Source organism: Ictidomys tridecemlineatus, chromosome 4, assembly GCF_052094955.1.
Source record: "Ictidomys tridecemlineatus isolate mIctTri1 chromosome 4, mIctTri1.hap1, whole genome shotgun sequence".
Lineage (NCBI taxonomy): Eukaryota > Metazoa > Chordata > Mammalia > Rodentia > Sciuridae > Ictidomys > Ictidomys tridecemlineatus.
In genome coordinates this window covers 20,592,069-20,611,596 of record NC_135480.1, presented here as the reverse complement: position 1 = coordinate 20,611,596, position 19,528 = coordinate 20,592,069, and the positions used below count along the sequence as shown (strand labels likewise).

The following is a 19,528-nucleotide window of genomic DNA, read 5'->3' as shown; positions in this document are numbered from 1 at the left end:
TAAAAGCAATCTGTAAGGAATAAAGATTTAAAAATAAAGAAAGAATAAAGATTTTAAACAGGTCAGAGAAGCAAACATGTAGGAAAAGATCAAAGGCTACAAAAGGAGGTGTCTCTTTCTCTCCCCCTCGTCCACCACTAAAAAATAGGAAGGAAAAAAAGGGTGAAAGAAAAACAAAATCTAAATCAAAAAGGCAATTCTATAAAATACTATGAAATATTTATTCCGTGGAAACTGGCAAATTCTCTGAAAAATGTCTCCAAGTGAGCATCAAGTACACATTAACCTCGTAAGTCCCAAGTTTTCAATTTGTGAGTATTTCAACAAAGCTGACACAGGCACATTAAAATAGATTGGAAATCATAGTCTATAGCCTATATATAATATGATAATTATAATAATTATCATATTATAACATAATTATATTCTTATTATATCATTACATTGAATATTATATACTATATTTAAATGTTTATGTGTTCCACATGTGAGAGACAATGGGACAAAATGTGTTAAACCATCTTCCAAATTTGTGAAGTGCTTTCTCCCCACAACGGGTATCTGCTGAGGAAAACTAGGTACTTACATAATCTACTACTCTGAAAGAGCCTTCTCTGGAGGTAGTTGGAAATACGTGGTAGAAGGGTTTGTTGAGGTGGTGATTTTTTGGTTGGTTTTGAGACAGAGTCTTGCTGTATTTCCCAGGCTAGGCTCCAACTTGCAATCCTCTAGCATCAGCCTTCCAAATTGTTGGGATTATAAGCACATGCTTCCTCTGCCAACATGTTGTTTATTTTTAATGTAGTACAAGTTTTCTTATACTCAAGTATGGAAGATGAATTATTGTTTCCAATTTTCTTGCTTTAAAATTAGATATATCCATACCCTTTATCAGTACCTTTACAAGAGAAGGTTTGGCCACATGACTTTGGTTAATGAGATGTTAAAGATCTAATGCCAGCAGAGTCTTAAGGTATTTTTTGGTAATTTGGCCTACGTCTTGTGCTCTGGTGATAAACCAAGGGATGAGGAGGCCCCAGGTAGCTGATGTCCCTTCAAGTTAAACCTCAGAATGACACATTTAGGGTAGATCTATCCAAACCTGCAGCTTGGAAGCAAGCTTAGTCAACCCACAAACCACAGCAGAGGTGTCCAGCCAACTCCAGTATAGATCAACCCCACCCGCAAGGACTTAATATGAAAATAAACACTTAACTGCTATAAGCTACTCGATAAAACTGGTTTATCATGTAGAATTGTTATGGTGATAGCTGACCAGTACACCCAATAATCTCACACCTAGGAATTTATCCTAAGTCAATCAGAGAAACACAGATTTTCACAGCAATACTTATAATAGCAAACAAAACAAAAACCTGAAAATGACCTATCATCAAATAATAGAAAAATCATTTTTAAAATTATGAATATAATAACTAGGCAATTAAATACTTGAAACTATTAAAAATCATGTTCTAAAAGAACATTTTAAAATGTAAGAAGATATTCATAACAGATTAAGTTTTTAAAAAATAAAAACAAGATGCACTGTTTTAAAATAAAAAAAGAATTATCTGATGGTGGTGGACGCGTGAAATCCCAGCAGCTTGGGAAGCTGAGGCAGGAGATCACAAGAACAAAGCGAGGCACTAAGCAACTCAGTAAGACCTTGTCTCTAAATAAAATACAAAACAGGGCTGGGATGTGGTTCAGTGGTTGAGTACCCCTGAGTTCAATCCCTGGTACTCCCTCCCACAAAATAAGAATTATTTTGGAGAAAAAGATCAGCTAAATACATTTAAGAAATACAAATATTTCTGTGCTAAATACTATTATTTGTTAAATAGTATACTAAATATAAAAGGAAAAAATGTACAACAAACATGTTCTTCGTATTCTAGAAACTAACACTCAATAAGGAAGACAAACACTAGGATGTGAGCAAGTCCCTGGGTGTTATCCCCAGCACCACAAATAAGCAAAACAAAAAAACAAAAATACCAAAGTAATCTTATAGATGGATATATAATTACAAACTGTGATGTGCTATAGTATTAGAAACTGCTAATTATCCCTAGTAATTATTTCCCATTTCTTACTCAAAAACAGTCCCTGAATTTTATCTGGCCATGATGACCAACAATAACCCACATTTCCCAACCTTCCTTGCTCCTAGCTGAAGCCACATGACTAAGCTCAGTTCAATGGGACCTAACTGGAAGTGGTACATGTAACTTCCATACTTAATTGTCGTTTATTGTCTTCCCCCTTCTCACCAGATGGAGTTGCTATTTTGGACTATGATGTGGAAGCTTCTTGCTGAGAATGGCAGAGCAACAAAATAGGAGGAGCCTGGGTTCCCTGCAATGTGAAACCACTCTCCCAGCCAGAGTCCTCCCACAGAGCTTTCAGGTGTGAGAGAGGAAATTATAATGCATATAAAGTTATATGCACACTTTTACTTATTTTATCAGGAGCCACGTTTACTTGAGGTTTTCAGTCATTCATGGCTGAACTTAATCTTAAAGGGCATAACTATGACGGAAAATGGAAAGGTTCAAAGAGAGATTATGACAGAATAGTTGATTTTGACTGAAATGAGGGGTTTCAGGGATGGCTCCTCAGAGGGAGCTGTGATGTGAAACCTGCCAGGTGAACGGAAGTAGGGTATCAAACCATTCAAAACCAGGGGAAACCAAGAATACAACTTCAATGACTTAACCCTGAATATCCACAGGGCCAAAGAGCAAATTCTGTGATGTTAAGATTGCCTCTTGGGTTGGGTTGGGGGTGTAGCTCAATTGTTGAGCACTTGCCTAGCTTTCAAGAGACCCTGGGTTTGATCCCAGGCAATGCAATTAAAATAAACAATAATAACAACAAAATAAAACCACCAGTGCTTCTTCAAGGAATTAGAATTAAAGCAAGAACTAAAGCAACTAAGAGTTTCGGATTCAATATCAGAATCAATCTATTCTTAAAAGAAAAGGACCAAAATGCCTGTAAAAAATAGGGGACCAGGCACAGTGGCCCACTCCTATAATCTCAGCAGCTAAGGAGGCTGAAACAGGAGGATCTCGAGTTCAAAGCCAACCTCAGCAACAGCAAGGCACTAAGCAACTCAATGAGACCCTGTCTCTAAATAAAATACAAAATAGGGCTCTGGATGTCACTCAGTGGTTGAGTGCCCCCGAGTTCAATCCCCAGTACTAAAAAAAGGGGGGGTAGATAGGAAAATGCAGAATAAGAACAGACCCTGTTAAGGAAACTAACAGTTGCTTCCACAATTCAGCATTACTACTATTGAACTCTCCGAGTAGAGTGGTTCACATATTATTAGGAGAATGTCATGAGATTTTTAGATGCTAACTATCTCTGGCTCCGAGAAGAGGTTAATATTAAAATTTCTTTAAAATAATATTTGTTTATTTCTGATTCTAAAGTGGAAATATATTTACTGTGGAGAATTTAGGAAATATGCAAAGGAGTATACAGAAAAAAATAAACCACCTGTAAAATCATCACCTTTTGCCAGGCGTGGTGTTACACGCCTGTAATCGCAGCAGCTTGGGAGGCTGAGACAAGAGGATCTCGAGTTCAAAGCCAGCCTCAGCAAAACTGAGGCACTAAGCAACTCAGCAAGAGACCCTGTCTCTAAAAAGAATACAAAATAGGGCTGGGGGTGTGACTCAGTGGTCAAGTACCCAAGTTTAATTCCCAGGTATCCTCCCCAAAAAAACCCAAATCATCACCTTTCAACATTTTACACTGACACTGTTTCGCTACACACTCTAATTCCCACACACATATGCACAAACACAAAAATGGGATTATAATGCATATAAAGTTATATGCACACTTTCACTTATTTTATCAGGAGCATATTTCATTGCCACTAAAGTAGTTTTTTTTAAGTAGTGTTTTTAAAGCCATAAATTTAATAGATATATAATTCACCTAGCCAATCAAGTCTGGGTATTTTCTGAGTTGTAACTGTCAACCACCAATTACAGCCCTGTAGATTAATAAACTGACTTCAAAATCTGAGAGTTTTTATTTAGAAATCTCAAGTTACAGTTTGAAAGAACTAGAACCTTATAACCAATAGTTCAGTGAAATACACGGAGTTTCAGCCATGTAGAATGTTCATTAAAGACCATCTTTTCCCAAATGAAGTACATCATTACATAATTAGACTTAAGGAAGAAAGTATCAAAGATCAAGGTCACAATAAAGAATAAGAACTAGTAAGTGTCTACTGTAAGAAAACAAAATAAAGCAAATAAGAGAAAATATGCATTTATTACTTGTATAATTATGTTTTCAAATGAATACAGAAAAACAGATGAAAAAAAATGGAAGCAAATAGGACATAGAGTTAATAGTTATTAATTCTGGAATATGACATTATTTTTCATACTACAAAGCTTTAATTTTTCTCACAACCAAAAACTAATGCTAAATTAAATATTAGTCATGTGAGTAAGGTAATTCAGATTTTAGAAAAATCAGTATGTTTGCCAGAGGCTAAGTGGATCTTTTGAGAAGGAGAAACAAAAAGCTAAGCATAAAGCATTAGGAATCTGTCCTAAAATGAAACTATTTTAAACTACAGCTTAATTAGCAATAGCAATGTTTCATGTTGGAAATAAGCCCAAGGAAGGATCAGCTTTTAAACTTTATAGTTGTGCTTCCTTCAAATACTATCCTACCTAAAAGTGATATTTTCCTATTCCATCAAGAAGTCTGTTTTAACAGTTAAGCAAATACTATAAAAACTGCAAGACTGCATTTTGTTTCTGACTCCAGTTTTCTTTATCTTGTATACCTCAGGTTTTCCTGACATTAGACATTTTTAAGTCCAGTTCCTAGAATCCAAACTTAGTTCAGCCAACAAGCAGAATTTGCCACCTGATGAACTATCTTACTGAAGAGATGGTTGCAATTCTACTAAATGAGGTCCCTAGCAGGAAAAAATTTTAAAAATAGAAATTATATAATGAACCAAATCTTTACATTAGTTCTCACAATCAAAAATTTCAAACAAATGCAATGTTTTCTTTAATTGCTCCATTTTCCCTAAATGTAAGCTTGGGTTGGCCTAACTGCAACAGCATCCCCCAACCCCCTATTCCACTCATCAGTTCTCACCTTTTTTTTCTGCTGGAACACGTGAATTTTTCAGCAAAAGTGACTCACTCATTGGCATCTTGTCAAACTAACCCTGAAACTACAAGGAGTCTCAGCGCTACCAGTATTCTAAAGCTAGAACACTTTCACTAACACACATCATTTTGACATGAGAGAACAGAATCACATTCAGAGCCAAATATATATTAACAAACTCTGTATTTTTCCTTACAAATTGTTTTCCCCAATCCCATTTCCTCCTGATTTTACTTTGGCATTTCCCTTATCTAAAACACCTATAATCTGTAGGGAACACAAGATGGGGAAGCATAAGAATAAAAGGGAGAAGTAAAAAACAGTTGTTCACGCCACCTGGAAGAAGACTTAACTCATGCTAACTCATCTTTTCCACACAGTCCTCTCAAAGTTTATTTCCCCCTCAGTTAAATGAAAAAAAAATTCAGACACAATCAGACATCTCCAGGAATAAATTATTCGTTGCTCATATTTCACTAAATGAAAGTTTTAAAAAACCATAAAAATCAGCTACTGAGAATTATTTCATCAAAAAATTATTTCATCTTCAGTAAGATGTCACTAGTATGAACTATCAACTACAAATCACTTTATCCTACATATTTACCTATCACGCGACAGAAAATGCTCTTTTTAACCACAGAAAGTGGTGGGGAAAAAAACATGAGAACAAATGCTTTAACAGATCACCATAGACATTTACTTACAGTTCTATCAACTGTCACACTCCACCTGGTGGCAGGAACTGCCTGAATTGGTGAAGTGGAAGTCATTATATAAAGAACTCCAAACAATACTTTCCACATGTCTTTGGGAAAAGGGAAGACACTATATAGAATAAGTCTAACAAGTTTCTGCTTGTTTTTTCGCTTAATAGTAGGTAAATATCTGATAAGATTAACATGGAAATATGACAATACTTAGAATTTAGAGATCCACTTAACAGCTGTTCTCTTTCAGTAAATTAAATGTCAGTTTGAATCTTTACAACAGGTAAGACATACAGCAGCTACAGGACTCTACCATACACTCCCACTAACTTTCTGCACCCTTCCCCTATGGGTAAACTATAGAGTTTAATTAACAGTTAACGGCAGCCTGCCACGTTGCTTTTAGATGTTTGCCAGTAACATATACCCATGGGATACTCTAGAGACTGATTTCAACCAAAAATAAAAATAGATAAACAGAGCTCAAACAAAATTAAAATCGAGTCTGGCTGCCCACACTTATTTTCACACATGAGGAAAAATAGCAGCTCTCTTAGAAGCCTGGAGCAGACATATCTTTAGAACACAATGTTAAAAATACCACCCCACCCCCCTCCAACTTCCCTACCTGTTTCTCACTCAAAGCTGTGATTTTGGCTTGGAGTTCATGAAGCTGTTTCTTTAAGTCAGCATTCTGATTGGAAAGAAAAAATATCTGTGAGAGAGATATTCATTTGTTAACAGAATAGTAACAAGAAGACTGTATACTGTATTACAAATGATGAAGCAACCTTAAGCATTTAGCCAATCAAATTTGTCATGCATTAAATTATACACACAATATCACCCCCTAATGCAGAAATCCTAAATGTAGGCTCCTAGCACCAGAATAGGGGAAGATTCTTTCAGCTGTTTTAAATTACAAGTTGTTTTATATTTTAGCCTCTTGCACTATAAAAGTGCCTTGCTACTAAAATGCTGTTATTCTTTTTAGAATGTATCAGTTGACAGAAAACCCGAAGCTCCACTAATCAGACAAAACCAGGAAAATGGAGGTCATAAGTGTGCATACACTGTATGCTCAGCAGCATTATCAACAAAGATAAGAGGTTTTTCTCTACTTGTCCTCTCCCTTATTTAGTAAAGTACATTTGTTATTTTAGCCTAGATTTGAAAAGCTGTCAGTACTCAAACTGCCTTAACACACTACATCATTCAAATTAACACACTGACTACCAGGGCATTTTCTCAGTTCTAAAATTCTAGGAATCAAAAAAAGGAATACTATTTTAGATGAGACACACTGAGCATGCTTGCCTTTTACTCAAGTGGGGCGGGGGGAATTTGAATTTTCAAATGTTTAGTGTAGCAGGAGAGCCTACTAGCAGACTGAAACCCCATCCCCACATCCTCGCCCAATGAGACTTACTTTTACTTGATCATTTCACACACACTTGTTTTACACATTTAATTTATCCAGCCTGGTCTGCTGTTAAGAGTTGGAGCACACATCCTCACCCTCTAGGAAGTTTAAAGTTTACTTCATTTGGACCTTTTTTTTTTGGACAGTACTGGGAAATGAATGCAGGGGCTCACATATGCTTTGCTAGCTCTCTACTACTGAGTTATACCCCTAACCCTTTTAATTTTTTACTTTGGAATGGGGTCTCACTAAGTTGCCCACACTAGCCTTGAAATTGAGATCCTCCTGCCTCAGCCTCCCAACATAACTGGAATTACAAGGATGCATGACTGTACCCAGCCCCACTGGAACTTTTAAAACTATATCTGATGAAAGGCTTTTCTAATGAGTTCACCTATAATGCTGTCTCACAAATTACTGCCCCTCAGATTCTTCTGGTTAAGACTATTTTTACATGATCACAAACTACATTAAAAAGGCTAGCTTCTAATGGTACTTCGGGTGCTAATAATAGGACCTATTAATCCAGGATCTATGGCTTCTTGGTTCCCTAAATCCAACTTAAATTGTAAATATACCACAGAAATAAAAATAAAAAAGAGCTTTCTCATGGAAGTTCAACTGTCAAAACAGAACTAAACGTGAGTTATCAATCCCAGCATTAAAATACCAATACTCATACAATTGAGTCCCAAATTTGTTCTTTAAAACTTATTTGTATGACCCACTGTCTAATGGTTGCAAAAGAAACACTGCCTGAGTAACAAATATAAATATTCATAGGACAAGATAACTTTTGGAGAAGATTACTCTTCAGAAGTAGAGAATAAAAACTATGAAAATTTAAAGAAATTTAATCCTTTCTAGATCATACATTATTTAAGATATTTCTAAAACCCTCTTGAATGGCTCTTTCAAAAAAATTTTAAATATTTTTATTATTTTATTCTAAAACTGAATGATTTAGGTCCACTTTCAATAATTTTGATACTAAAGAAACCCTTACAAACTCTGGTTTTAATTAAGTGAGCTTAAGAAAATGAAATTTAAGTTATATGAAGAATATTGCCAGGTATGGTGGCACACTGAGATTACACCTGTAATTCCAGTAACTCGAGAGGCTGAGGCAGAAGGATCACAAGGTTCAAAGCCAGCCTCAGCAACTTAGTGAGACCCAATCTCAAAATTTTTAAAGGGGCTGGGGATGTAGCTCAGTGGTAAAGCTCCCCTGGCTTCAATTTCCAGTACTGCAAAAAATACAATATATGAACAGTTTTAATATTAACTCTCAATATTTCTCCCAAAATACCTGGAGCAATGAACATAAAAGCAAATTAACAATAACAAAGATGAAGTGATAGCTATATAATAGTACAATGACTGGATTTTTCTAAACTCATAAAACATGAAGACCAATGTGCTAAAGATATTTGCTGTTAGACATGAAAGAGTTCTTTAAAACTTAAGGACCAACTATATTTGAATATTTTATGGTCATTTTATTAAATTATTTTTTAATTTAAAAATTGAGTGAATTAAAATAGCAAAATATTTTACCTGTGGATCCTGCTTCATTTGAGCAACCAGTTTCTGATAATAAAAAGAGAAAAAGAACCATTAGTTTTAAATATTAATGCTGTAGGGCTAATCATTTTGGGCCCCCCAAATTGAGGGTTTTAGGTTCACACACAAAATAAAACACCATTATAATCAGAATAGACAAAAAAGATTGTGTGATCCTCGTGAAAAGCTAATGAAACACTCTTCTTAATAGGAAAAACAAAGTAACCAAACTATCAACTTTACATTTGAAATGAAAAAGTACTTGATTTTTCAATATGGAGACAGGGATGGAGAGCAGTGGCTTTTAAAAAGCAATTTAAAGAAGGCGATTGCTCACAAGCTAGGCATCCCTCTAACATGCTGTCACTGTCTAAAGTCCTCACAAGACCTGAAAAGACCCACTGAAAACCAGCCTGTTTGGGTACAACAGAGTACAGATTTGGCAGATGTATTGGGCTGGTTCTCACAACAGAGGGAGCCTGGTGTCAGGGGTGAGTTTGCCACTGTCTTCTATCAAGGTAAGAGGGGACCTCAGGGAAGAATATATTCATTCAGTGGACCAATGATACTCAATATCTAAGAACAAGAAAGTGGAGGAATAATGCAAATCTCTACCTATCTATACTCTTCTGGGAAAAAGAATGAGACCTTTACTAGGAAAAGGAAGCCCGACATTTGACGTACCCATCTTGTAAAAACACTGCTGCAAAGGTAGCAATAATGATGAACAGACAAAACTGAAGGATAAAGGAATATCAGAAGGCTGACTCCTGAAAGTATCTAGGAATAAGCTATTTTCCAAGTGAGTTTTCCATACAATGGAAAAATCTTAACAAGGCACTTCTAAATTGTCAAACTCTTATTGTTACTTAGAGGCACAAAAGTACGAATTAATATACTATACTACAAACAGTACAATAAGACACTTACAGTAAAAGAGGTCTTGCTGTTTTAAAGAGTTGTTAAACAGGGCATGGTGGTGCGTGCCTGAATCTCAGTGTTTCAGGAGGCTGAGGCAGGAGGATTGCAAGTTCTTTAAAACTTCATTCTTTAAAACTTATTTGTATGACCCACTGCAACAGCCAACCTCAGCAGTTTAGCCAGGCCCTAAGCAACTTAGAGAGAGACTGTCTCAAAATTAAAAATAAAAAGGGCTGGGGATGAGGATCAGTGGTTAAGAGCCCCTATTGTCAATCCCAGGTACCAAAAAAAAAAAAAAAAGTTATCTCTACCTTTTATCTTTTCAGTCTATAATTAAAGCAGTCAGCTAGCAATCTTGCTACTATTGTTGTGCCTCCTACTTAACAGCCCTGAACCCCAACTTAAATTTGGTCCTTCTGATCAGCAAGTGATATACTCACTAGACTAATTTTAAGATGAGTGAATAGACTAAAAAAACTTAAGAAATCCTCCTTGAGTTAAATGTTTAATCTTTGGCGAATGACTTTTGATATTAATTCTAATTAGACAAAAGACTTTCTTTCTGGCGTTAAGACATATTCTAGATAGCTGAGGTTGCAATCATGTGACCTCCAAATACACAAAGTGAATGCCACTATGTTCTATTTCATAATTGACAATAATAGCTCTTCTATATCCTAGACTTAACCTACACAGTAATAACAATACACATTCTAAGAGTTAACAGAATTGAAACACAGTTTTGCTGGGCAAAATGGCCCATGCCTGTAATCCCAACAGCTCAGGAGGCTGATACAAGACGATCACGAGTTCAAAGCCAGCCTCAGCAACTCAGTGAGGCCCTAAGCAACTTAGTGAGAACCTGCTCTAAATAAAAATGTTAAAAAAAAAAAGGGCTGGGGATATAGCTCAGTGGTTAAGCACTCTGGGTTCAATCCCCAATCCCCCCACACACAAAAAACAAAAAGAAAGAAAGAAAGGGAATGAAACAAAACACAAGGTATTATATATTTTTACAAATCTAGCCATAGTCTTCAATGAAAAAAGCCTCTGATTTGGTTACCAGAGAACTGGCTATTCATACTAAAATTATCTTTTTGAAGCTGAAAAGGCTTTTCTTCCATGACACTGAAATCTAAAAACTAACTGATAACCCTACTAACTCTCCACCTCTGGAGGATATAAATAAAACAACTTTTCTATGTACAGTTAAACAGCATTTTAGACAATCAGGATTAAGTGTGGACAAGCTGAGCAACTTACTAGACCACCCAAACTCCCAGCAACTTGAGGCTGAGGTTGTATAATCAACCTTTATTATAAGAACACAACAATTTTTCATGAGGATATACTGTATGTTAAAGATAAGTAAATGACATTCAATTGGTCAAACTGGCCCACCACCTGTTTTTCAAATAGATTTATGAAACACAGCCAAACCATTTGTGATTGACTTGTCTATACACAATAGGGCACAGAAATTGTGACAGAGACTATAAATGACCTGCAAAATCTAAAATATCCTACCATTTGGCCCTTCACAGAAAAGTTTGCTAACCTCTTCATCAAACTATTCTCCATTCCATATGGAATAAACACTCCGAAAATTTCAATAAGCCTCTATCAAATCTACCTAAAAACAATCAAAGAAAGAGAGGAGACGGGCTGGGGTTGTGGCTCAGTGGTAGAGCACTCACCTAGCATGAGTGAGGCATTGGGCTCATCCTCAGCACCACATAAAAATAAATAAAAGTATTTATTCCATCTACAACTAAAAATAAAAAATAAAAAAAAGAGAGGCGAGAAAGGGGCCTTCCCTTCCAAAAGATGGCCATTATAAATATTTATTGAACATTAAATATATACATACATAGCTCTATCACCCCCCTCAAAAAGAAAACAAAGATCAAAAATATACTTCCACTATAGCAAGCGCAGGCAGGTTCATAATATGATCTCAATACAGTAAGCTTAATTCCAGCCTAATCTCATTCTGTAACTGGAAATGCAACAAAGGATACCTTTTGCCTGGCTTCTACAACCAATGCCTTTACTCCGTCATTTCTAGCATCCCTGAATACGTCATGATCATCAATTGAGTAGGTTACTCCACATCCCATCAGAAAACATTAGTTTTACAAAGCAGGCATGTCATTTGGATTTAATATTAACCATTTTTTTCAAAAATAGAAGTAACTAGAGTGAAATGTCTTATATGTTTTATATGTTAAAACATTGACATAGAAACATTTGTTAGTACACAAAATGTTGTATATTAAGAATAAATATAAAATTTATCAAGTTTATGTTCAAACCCAGTAGCTGAATATATAGGGAAACTGACAGTTACTATGACTATTAAGAGAGTATTTAGGTTTAGGATAACTTAAAAAAAAAGAATATTAAATCAAGGCTGGGGCTCAGTGGCACAGTACTTGCCTGGCATGGGTGAAGCACTGGGTTCAAACTTTTTTTTTTTTAATATTTATTCTTAAGTTTTAGGAAGACACAATATCATATTTTACATTTATGTGGTGTTGAGGATCGAACCCATTGCCTTGTGCATGCTAGGTGAGCGCTCTGCCACTGAGCCCCAGGCCCAGCCCACTGGGTTCGATCTTTAGCACCACATAGAAATAAACAAATTAAATAAAAGGCATTCTGTCAACTACAAAAAAATTATTTTTTAAAGAATATTATACCTCAACTGTTATACTTTAGAAGTAATCAATTCACCACCATTTAGCACTTGAGTATCAAGAATTATACATGTATGCATGATTGTATGTGTCTTTAGCCTAATGCCCAGCTAATGTCTAGAAAATAGACACAAAACAGTGATATTCTGTTTACACAATGTTAATTATTTAGTTATCTATGAAAATATTTTTGTCTTGATTTAATTATATTTTTTATATATTCATATCAACATATAAAAATTAATTATTTTATTAAGGTTAACAGATTATAGAAATAATATTATATAAACATAATTACATCTTATATATGCACTTTTATAACTACACACATTAAAGATTTATTCAGTCTGGGTAACTAAGGTAAGTGTAAGAATTATGAAATCTGAAATTTAAACACCTGTGAAAGCAATCATTACCAAAGAAAAATGGCATAAAGCTGTATCCTATGAGCAAAAACTAGTATATATGATACTTAAGCTCAGTATGTCTCACAACTTACATGCAAGTTATAGCACATGAACAAAGTCCTTCAAAGAACCAAAACCAAAAACAGAACAAAAAAAAGTGTTTTTTAAATACCTCTGGGATACTAAAAAATATATATTTTCAGTCCTTTTCTCTGGAAGGGAAGTCAGGAATATTTTATGAAAATTCTTAAAAGTATTGATGGATTTGTTGAGTATAAGAGGCAAATGATATCACTCTGGAATAACTGTCTTAAAGATGATTTTCAAACTACCAAAAACCAGAGATGGGCCTGTTTACTAATCTTAGTCATAATTTAATGCCCAATGTAGGAGAAGCCAACAACACAACGTACCTGGTGAACCTGAATTTCCACTTTAAGAGCCTCCTGTAGAGTCTGCAACTCCATTCTCTACCTTCTCCACACTTTCTCTTATGTCTGCTAATTCTATAGTTCTTCAGCCTCTGTTTAAAATAACAAACTCTTCTTCTTGATGCAGCTGTACAAATCATAAAATGTTATGGATCATTAATTGGGAATAAAGAACATATTCCTGTTAAATATGAGCCCCCAAATATTTGATTTTTTAACAGAGGGAGAAAAATCCCAGATTTTTCTCTAAAACAATTCAGTATCAAACATTTCTGGGTTTTATTCTTTTGAGCATTCCTCTAGAGAATACTTTAAATAACTAAGAAAAGAAAAATAACAAAAAGTCATGGTCATGGAAACATAACCACCCACTACAAACTAAGCACTGTTTTACATACTACCTACTAAGCACAGAACTGAGTAACATCACTTCCTCCCTAGAAACCATCATCATCCAGAATACACTGTCCTTAGAAAAGAGACACAAAACATGATCACACATTTTTAAGCATCACAAAGAGTACACTGGAGAGCTGCGTTCCTAACAAGTTAAAGAAAACTAGGGTATTTTCATTTGGTTAGGCTCTTACTACTCTTATTTTAAAAATAAAGAAATTAAGGGCTGGGGTTGTGGCTCAGAGGTAGAGCGGCTGCCTAGGATAGGTGAGGCCCTGAGTTCAATCCTCAGAATCACATTAAAAAAAACGACAACAATAAATAAATAAAGGTTAAATTCTTTAAAAAAATAAAATAAAATAAAATAAAAATGGGAGTTCTGATATAATTTAAACATTTAAATTTAATAAGTTAAATACAATAATATGACATAGTATAGGTACTTTGCACTGTATTTATCTATACAATCTGTGCTATCCATAAAATTATGATGGGTGTATTATGGGAGATACTGCTGTATGTAGCATTGGAGATGGGCAGCTAACAGAATGTGCTTCTGGCTTCATAGTGAACATCATCCTCTCTTCACACTTGCCAGTGCATCTCTGACTACATGTATAACTACATGTGGAGATAATGTCAAAAATCTAGACTTGTAAACCCAAACATGACACCCAGCCTAACCTTCTTAATCCTTAATCCTTAGGGGGCTGGGGTTGTAGCTTAGTGATAGTGCAATTGCCTAGCACATGTGAGGCACTAGGTAAAAATTAAATAAAGATATTGTGTCCATTTACAACTAAAAAATATATATTTTTTAAAAAATGTGCCTTAGACATGATTTGGGGTTCTTTGCCAAAGCAAAAGTAGGTGTTTTATTTTGGGGGGGGCATAATACATTTGGGTGGGTCAAATTTATTCTTTTTTTTATATTACACACAGAGCACAATTTTTCATATCTCTGGTTGTATACAAAGTATATTTACACCATTCCTGTCTTCATACGAGTCTGAATACATTTTTTAACCCTGACTTCAAATCTCTGCTCTTCTTTGCACTTATAAAATTTGATGCTTGAATAGCTTTTTCGAACTGAGGAAGGGAATAAACAAGAAGCTAGAAGAGCCACTACTTCACACCAATACAATGAGATTCATGGTCTTCATGTTTTCTAAAAATTATTTACCTATGAATAAAGACCACATTCAACTCAGAAAACTGACCAGACTGGAGCCAGGGCTGTGGCTCAGTGGTAGAACGCTTGCCTAGCATGAATGAGGCACTGGATTTGATCCCTGGCACCACATAAAAATAAAATAAAGGAATTGTGTCCATCTACAACTAAAAAATATATATTTAAAAAAACACTGACACAGTCATTAATTATATTATATTAGGAATATTACTTTTCATATTTTCTTAATTTTACTAGGCTTAAAGCATCAGTGGCACTCTCTCCTCTCGGTTTATATGCCATGTTACATGATATCAATATACTCTAATCTCAAAAAGGAAAAAAAATCCTAAAGTCCAAAATTCCTTCAAAGTTAGGTTTGTGGAGGCTAGAAAAGATTTACTGTACAATGATACTTTAAACAAAAAAAAAAATCATAAAGGAAGTGAATTTAGGAGGGTTAACTTAAAAAAGGAGATATTTTGATAAACAAATATTTTGATGGGTATTTTAGCTATTTATTATCTTTGGAACTGCAATAAGTAAATAAATAAATATCAAAATGATTAAGTTACTCAGACCAAGGTTTCTGTTGTTGTCATGTACACTTACTTTATAAACAACTGCTAATGTTAAAACTGTACACTTTGGGGCTGGAGCTGGAGCTCAGTGGTAGAGCGCTGGCCTAGCATGTATGAGGCTCTGGGTTTGATCCTCAGCACCACATAAAAGTAAGTAAAATAAAGGTACTGTGTTCATCTAAAACTAAAATATAATTGTACACTTTAATTTTAAATACTAATCTCCCTATTCAAATTCTTAACATACATTATAGTTCATGAAAACAGTATGCAGTTTTAATTTTTGAAAACTGATCCCTTATAATAAAATTGAGAATCACCTTGAAGTTGAATAAGTACTTCAAAAAATAGAAAGGCATATTTTATTATTCTGGTGGCAACACACAACACCATAGCTCAACTGAACTCATATAAACTATGGAAACAGGTTAAAAAACGTGGAGAACCTATACATGCCAAAGGGTTAATATTGTTTATATAGTAAGGGAACTCATAAATTAGCAATAAAAATCTATGGAAAAGGAATTCATAAAAGAAGAAATAAGAATGACCAACACACATAAAAAAACATTCATCTTCAACAGTCATAGAAATGTAAATTTTGTCCATCAAGCTGAAGAAGAGCTGTAAACATGATAATACTTAACTAGCTACAATGTGTGTCAGACAATACTTCACAATTTGCTAATGAAATTTTTAGGTGATAACACTGATAGTTATTTACTTTCTACTTCGGAGGTATTAGTATTTTTGAATTTTTCCATAAAAAAATGCACTTATTTTTAAATAAGAAAAAATTAGGTGAGGATTGATAAGCACCAGAAAATGTTACACTGATCAAACAAAATGCTCTGAAAAAGAAAAAAACAAAACCCAGTCTTAACCTGGAGACTCTAAATGTCAAAGAGTGCCTTGCACGATAATAAGACTGCAACTCAAGTTAATGAGGAGCTGACAGCTTTTACTTCCGACATCAGACTATTGTCTACCTACGAGAGACATACAAAAGCATGAAGTTTTAGTTGGCAAGAACTCTAAATGCCAATTACCCATTTTATTTTAAAATAAAATGAAGGGTTAAAAAAGTAGTAAACTAGTTATAGAAAAACTTTTAAAGGATTCACTTAAAATCCTTCAGAAGGGTCCATTTCTGGATAGTAATTTTAAGAGATTGGTCTCCGTCTAAAAGAACAAATAACACATATATTTACAGTTTACAAAGACAAGGCAAGCACATGTTGAATCCTCTAAAAAATATTTTGGGATCTTAAACAATTTATGCAGCCATCATCTGAACACTGTTTGGGGGCAACTTATAGCATCAAAAGAAGGCACTGCCTGGCAGGGTGGTATCTGACTGTAATCCCTGCTATTCAGGAGGCTAAGGCAGGAGTACTGCAAACTTAAGGCCAGCCTGAGCAACTCAGCAAGACCCTGCCTCCAATAAATAAATAAATAAATTCTAAAATGTAAAATAAGTGATTGATTGATTGATTGATTGATTGATTTAAGAGAGAGAGAGAGAGGATTTTTTTAATATTTATTTTTTAGTTTTCGGAAGGCACAACATCTTTGTTTGTATGTGGTGCTGAGGATCGAACCCGGGCCGCACGCATGCCAGGCGAGCATGCTACCACTTGAGCCACATCCCCAGCCCTAAAATAAGTGATTTATAAGTTACAGACAACAAACCAATTGCTCCAAGCAAGGTGACCATAAACCGATTGACCAAATAGTAATAGACATATTGTATTCAGGTACAATGCCTTTCACCAACCAAGAACTCTGCATACTATCATTAGCAAGGGCACTTGCCCAGAACACATACAAACATTTGCAATCTTCAAAACAATATACCCCAGCTGGGCACAGTGGTACACACTGTAATCCCAGCAACTCAGGAGGCTGAGGCAGGAGGATTACAAATTTGAGGCCAGCCTCAGCAATTTAGTGAGACCCTGTCTCAAAAAAAAATAAAAATAAAAAGGACTGAAGATATATCTCAGTGGTTTAGCAGCCCTGGGTTAAATCCCTAATACCAAAACAAAACAAAAAAAAACTATATACCTCAAACCACTGGGATACTTAATAGCTTCTTGTTTTCAAATAACAAAAAACAGAGCATAAAACCAGATTACACAAATAAATAAAAATCCTCCAAAACAAACAAAAGTAATAATCAAATATCACTAAAAAGGGCAACTGTGTCACCTAGAAAGAACATTTATTATCCCCCCAAAAAAACTAATTCCAAACTCCTTGTGTGACAACTTTTATCCTCAAGGGTTTGTTCATTTGCTTGTAAATCAAGAAAATACTACCTATTCACAGGAGGATTATTGTGAGGTTTAAATAAGTGAAATTTTATGAAAAGTCCTCTGTAAACTATAAAATGTTATGACAGTCTTAACATATTTAACTCTTTTCTTCACACTCAAACTTTCTAATAAAACTTCTTGCCGGGTATGGTGGTGCACACCTATAATCCCAGCAGCTCGGGAGGCTAAGGTAGGAGGATCATGAGTTCAAAGCCAGCCTCAGCAACACAGAGGTGCTAAGCAACTCAGTGAGGCCTTGTCTCTAAATTAAAAAATACATAATAGAGCTGAAGATCACTGGTACCAAAAAAAACAAAAAAACACTTCTTACTACAAAGTTATTTCTATTAGGCTGCAGGCTTTTCTAACACCGAATTTTCTGAGAAAGGGGCTTCTAACTATTTTTCTGAATAGTTTTGCTTAGAGATCTATATGACTTCTAAGTCTCTTATTACGATTCTAATAACTATAAAAAAACTATAAAATTCTGATTTTACTGCTAAGAATTATTTTAAATTTCTAAATTGACATGTCTTTTTCCAATCAAAATTTGACTGGTCAACCAAAGGTTACTTTAAAGAGTAAGTCCATCAGTAGAATGAGCTGGACAAAACTTTCCTATGTTCATACATGAATACACCACCAATGAAACTCCACATTATGTACAACCACAAAAATGAGAAGTTATAACTCCATGTATGTATAATATGTCAAAACACATTCTGTATGCCCCCAGGCTGTCCCTAAAAACAGTCAGCTATATGTTCCCTGTACCATGCATTTATTTTGTTTAAAACTCCTCTGCTCTTTTGTATATTCTTAGATGCAATGTTTAAAGACAGCTTAACTTTTTAAAAAAGGAAAAAGCAGGAAGCCTTGACAGATCTATGCAGCCTTACATCTTGCCCCATGCCTAATATCCAGATATCAGATTTCAATTATGCAAAAAAATACTATGTATTTAACATGCAGCAAAATAAAATAGTATCTTTGACCATTAACTAATGATGCTAAGACTTAACATGAATGCTAAAAATAGTAAGTCTTTTAAAAGTTTTTAACTAAAGCTCTTATGATAGCGCACACCTGTAATCCCAGCAGCTCAGGAGGTTGAGAGAGGCTGGAGGATCTCAAGTTCAAAGCCAGCCTCAGCAACTTAGTGGAAACCCTGTCTCTAAAAAAAATATTAAAAAGGGCTGGTATGTGGCTCAGTGGTTAAGTGACCCTGGGTTTAATCCCCAGTTGAAAAAATAAAAAAGTATTTATTGAAAATTCTAATCTTTATTAACATAAATAAAAAACTGACAAAAATTAATGTAATTTTGTCTTCTTATCATTTAGCAAATTTTCAACCCATGCTGAGTTATTTTCACGGTAGTATTTCTTATGTGACATTCCAGAGGTCAAAAGAAAATGTGCATAAGAACTTGGCAACCCTGATTTTATAGGCTACCTACCTTTGAATCTGGCAATTTGGTTATACTCAAAAATAGCTGTTGACAAAAATCACCGAAGCTATTTGTTTCCAAATTATTAAATAGTAGTTTCCTAATTATTTAATTATGTTTCTTTGCTATTATCCATCTTTCCTTCTTTGTTTGGATTTTTGGAGAAAGAGCAGACCTCATTTTTAAAACAGGAACACCCACACAGTTCATATCACTGCCACACACAAAACAAAGGTCTGTCACAGTGTCCACACCTCTCTTCACCATCAGTGCTCCTTCTGGGCCCCAGGC

The 19,528-nt window shown here is 34.9% G+C and overlaps 1 protein-coding gene across 21 annotated transcripts in view; it reads right to left on the bottom strand.

Moving 5' to 3' along the window:
• The window catches only part of Phf21a (PHD finger protein 21A), a 188,582-nt gene that overhangs the window by 135,725 nt on the left and 33,329 nt on the right, over positions 1 to 19,528 (bottom strand). For 15 of the 21 annotated variants that reach the window (XM_078046144.1, XM_078046140.1, XM_078046133.1 and 12 more), the window contains 3 exons: positions 13,303 to 13,447; positions 8,857 to 8,889; positions 6,505 to 6,591 (listed from right to left, as the gene is read on the bottom strand). In XM_078046144.1, the coding sequence (XP_077902270.1) occupies positions 6,505 to 6,591; positions 8,857 to 8,889; positions 13,303 to 13,356 (174 nt within the window). In that variant the 5' untranslated portion in view covers positions 13,357 to 13,447. The remainder of the gene's footprint in view (positions 1 to 6,504; positions 6,592 to 8,856; positions 8,890 to 13,302; positions 13,448 to 19,528) is intronic. The other 6 variants (XM_078046147.1, XM_078046145.1, XM_078046146.1 and 3 more) reach the window with 1 other exon arrangement.